At 42.2% G+C, this 2,685-nt stretch overlaps 1 protein-coding gene across 2 annotated transcripts in view; it reads left to right on the plus strand.

The window, feature by feature from the left end:
- The window catches only part of col4a5 (collagen, type IV, alpha 5 (Alport syndrome)), a 59,288-nt gene that overhangs the window by 35,961 nt on the left and 20,642 nt on the right, over positions 1 to 2,685 (plus strand). For both annotated transcript variants that reach the window (XM_016516557.1, XM_016516558.1), the window contains exons 34-39: positions 891 to 989; positions 1,124 to 1,213; positions 1,317 to 1,456; positions 1,539 to 1,845; positions 1,939 to 1,989; positions 2,088 to 2,273. In XM_016516557.1, the coding sequence (XP_016372043.1) occupies positions 891 to 989; positions 1,124 to 1,213; positions 1,317 to 1,456; positions 1,539 to 1,845; positions 1,939 to 1,989; positions 2,088 to 2,273 (873 nt within the window). The remainder of the gene's footprint in view (positions 1 to 890; positions 990 to 1,123; positions 1,214 to 1,316; positions 1,457 to 1,538; positions 1,846 to 1,938; positions 1,990 to 2,087; positions 2,274 to 2,685) is intronic.

Here is a 2,685-nt window from a genome sequence, read left to right on the forward strand (position 1 = left end):
AACACTTGATGAATTACACTTTTCTGAGAATAGAATTTTGAAGTGGAGATCGCTAAACTGCAAGCTTACCTGTGTTTTCAGAAAGCAAGCGCGTTTATCCTCCGTGGAGAGAGAGCGCGTGCACATGGTTGCCAGGTTGACAAACATAAGTAGCACACTTAGCAGATATTTCCGTATTGCGGAAGCGGGAAGCTCTGTTTCGGGGATTACGTCTTTTTTATATCAGGCAACCCAGTTGTGTTTTTCTGCGGCCATATTGAACCTTGTTGTAGCCAATATATTATGCTCTGTTCATTATTTTTTTAGAAATTTTCTACTCCATTTTAAACTGTGTTTTTGTATTCAAATTAAGTGCGGTCCACTGCTGCACAGGTGCCACAATATTGATACAGGGCCAACTGTATCGATACTCATATTGTCAAATCTCTGTGACGATACATCGTCGTATCGATGTATCGAACACAGCACTATTAAGGTAGTTGCTAAATTTAGGTTTGGGCTAGGATTAAGGGAACTAAAATATGGTCATGCAGAACAAGGCATTAATATTTACTTAATAAGTACTAATAAACAGCCAATATACTAGTACAATGCATACTAATAAGCAACTAGTTAATAGTGAGAATTGGTCCCTAATCGTGTTACCCATTTATTTAAAGAAATTCAAAAATACAGTAAAACAGTAATATTATCACAATTTTAGATAATTGTTTTGTATTTCAATATATTTGAACATGTAATTTATTCCTGTGATCAAAGCTGAATTTTCAGAACACAGCACTATCCACGACCTGTGTTTTTTCCAAATTCAGAATTTTAAAAATGGATCCTTTTAATCACCTCATTTATTTTATTTTGGTCACTCTATGATTCTCTTTATTTGTTTCTAGGTTTTAGCGGACCACCAGGAGCAAAGGGTATTCCCGGTATCCTTGGAGATCTTGGTCTCCCTGGGCAAGATGGAAGGCCAGGTCTACCAGGACCTCCAGGTAAAGCAGAGAAGTACACATATTTGAATTTAAGCCATCAAAAGAATCTTCAATCAGCTAGTCTCCTGTATGTGCATTGGACTAGTGAATGGGGTTTGGTTGACAAGTTTAATTGATTTTGTCTTCATGTTTAGGCCCCAAAGGTGATCCTGGTCTTTCAGGAACTTCAGGGTCTCCAGGAGCCCCAGGACTGAAGGGTAGCATGGGGGAGATGGGTTTACCAGGTCAGCTCTTGATTCTTGTACAACTCTAAAACAAAACCATTGACCATTGTTTCTGAGGCTTTGAAATCTTGAAGCTAGACTGAGCCAGTCGTTTTTGTTATAGGAATTCCTGGAGTGAAAGGAAACCCCGGCCAACCTGGCCGACCTGGCCAGCCTGGATCCGCAGGAACACAAGGGTTCCTGGGACCCAAAGGTGATCCTGGTTCACCAGGATTTGGATTACCAGGAACTCCTGGGCCAAAGGTAAAAACATCATGTTTTCTGCTTGAACATTAAGAATATTTACTTTAATATTCAATACTATTAAATTCTATTAAATTCCCAGGGTGAACCAGGCCCTCCAGGATTTCCTGGAACCCCTGGTCTGAAAGGCCAGTCTGGCCTTCCAGGATCTTCAGGCTTGACAGGTACCCCTGGACCAAAGGGTGATCCAGGACTCCCAGGATTCCAAGGTGCACCTGGTATTCCTGGCCCAAAAGGTTTTGATGGCACTCCAGGCCCTGCTGGTCCTAGTGGAGCACCTGGTAGGCCAGGAGATCCTGGACGAACTGGATTACCTGGCCTCCCTGGTGATAAAGGTCTTGCTGGTCGTGATGGTATTCCAGGACCTCCAGGACAAAAGGGTGAACTAGGTTAGTCTGAATTCAGAGGAAATCAGAAGTGTGTTGGATGTGCTCAATGTAGCATATGTATCTAGAATAATTTCATTTTAACTTTTTCCCTAGGTGCTCCAGGCCTTGGTGGCCCAGGCCCACCCGGTTTCCCCGGTTCACCAGGTAAAGTACTGAATGATTTGTTCAAGTATCTTCATTTTTACACCAGAAAACTTCTAACAATTTTCAGAGCAAATTTACCATAATTGACTGTTTTACAGGTCCTAAAGGAGACCCTGGTTTTCCGGGACCTCCTGGTAATTCTGGATTTCCTGGTCCAAAGGGTGAGGTAGGATTCCCTGGGTTGCCTGGTCCAGTTGGACCTGTAGGACCACCGGGGCCTCCAGGCCTGCCTCTGCAGGGACCTAAAGGTATCCAAGGCCCACCTGGTCCCCCCGGAAGAGCTGGTAAGTTAAACATCTCATCCTTTTGGCCAGCTCTGCCCTCTGGGTTTCACAATGTCATTAGTCAAAATGATCATATCAAACTGACATTCGCATTTATTTTGATTTAGTTTTAATAAAGAGTAGCCTGGAGTAGAATATCTAAAATAAAAAAAAGAACAAACTCTTAAAACAAATTTGTTAAAATAAGTATCCAAAGAATTGGTTTAAAGGGGTGGTTGATCAGCTTTTTTCGAAAGCTTGATTGTGTTTATGGGGTGCAGTGTAACATGTGTTCATGCTTCGACGCATTATTTTCACATATTTTACCTTTATTCTACACCGCTGTTTCCGTTCTCGTCAAAATGGTCTGTTGAGTTCCTGGTTCTATGAAGCCCCTCCCTCAGAAATACGCAATGGGCTCTGATTGGTTAGC

Source organism: Sinocyclocheilus rhinocerous, unplaced genomic scaffold, assembly GCF_001515625.1.
Source record: "Sinocyclocheilus rhinocerous isolate Xijiao unplaced genomic scaffold, SAMN03320098_v1.1 scaffold837, whole genome shotgun sequence".
NCBI classification, from domain to species: domain Eukaryota; kingdom Metazoa; phylum Chordata; class Actinopteri; order Cypriniformes; family Cyprinidae; genus Sinocyclocheilus; species Sinocyclocheilus rhinocerous.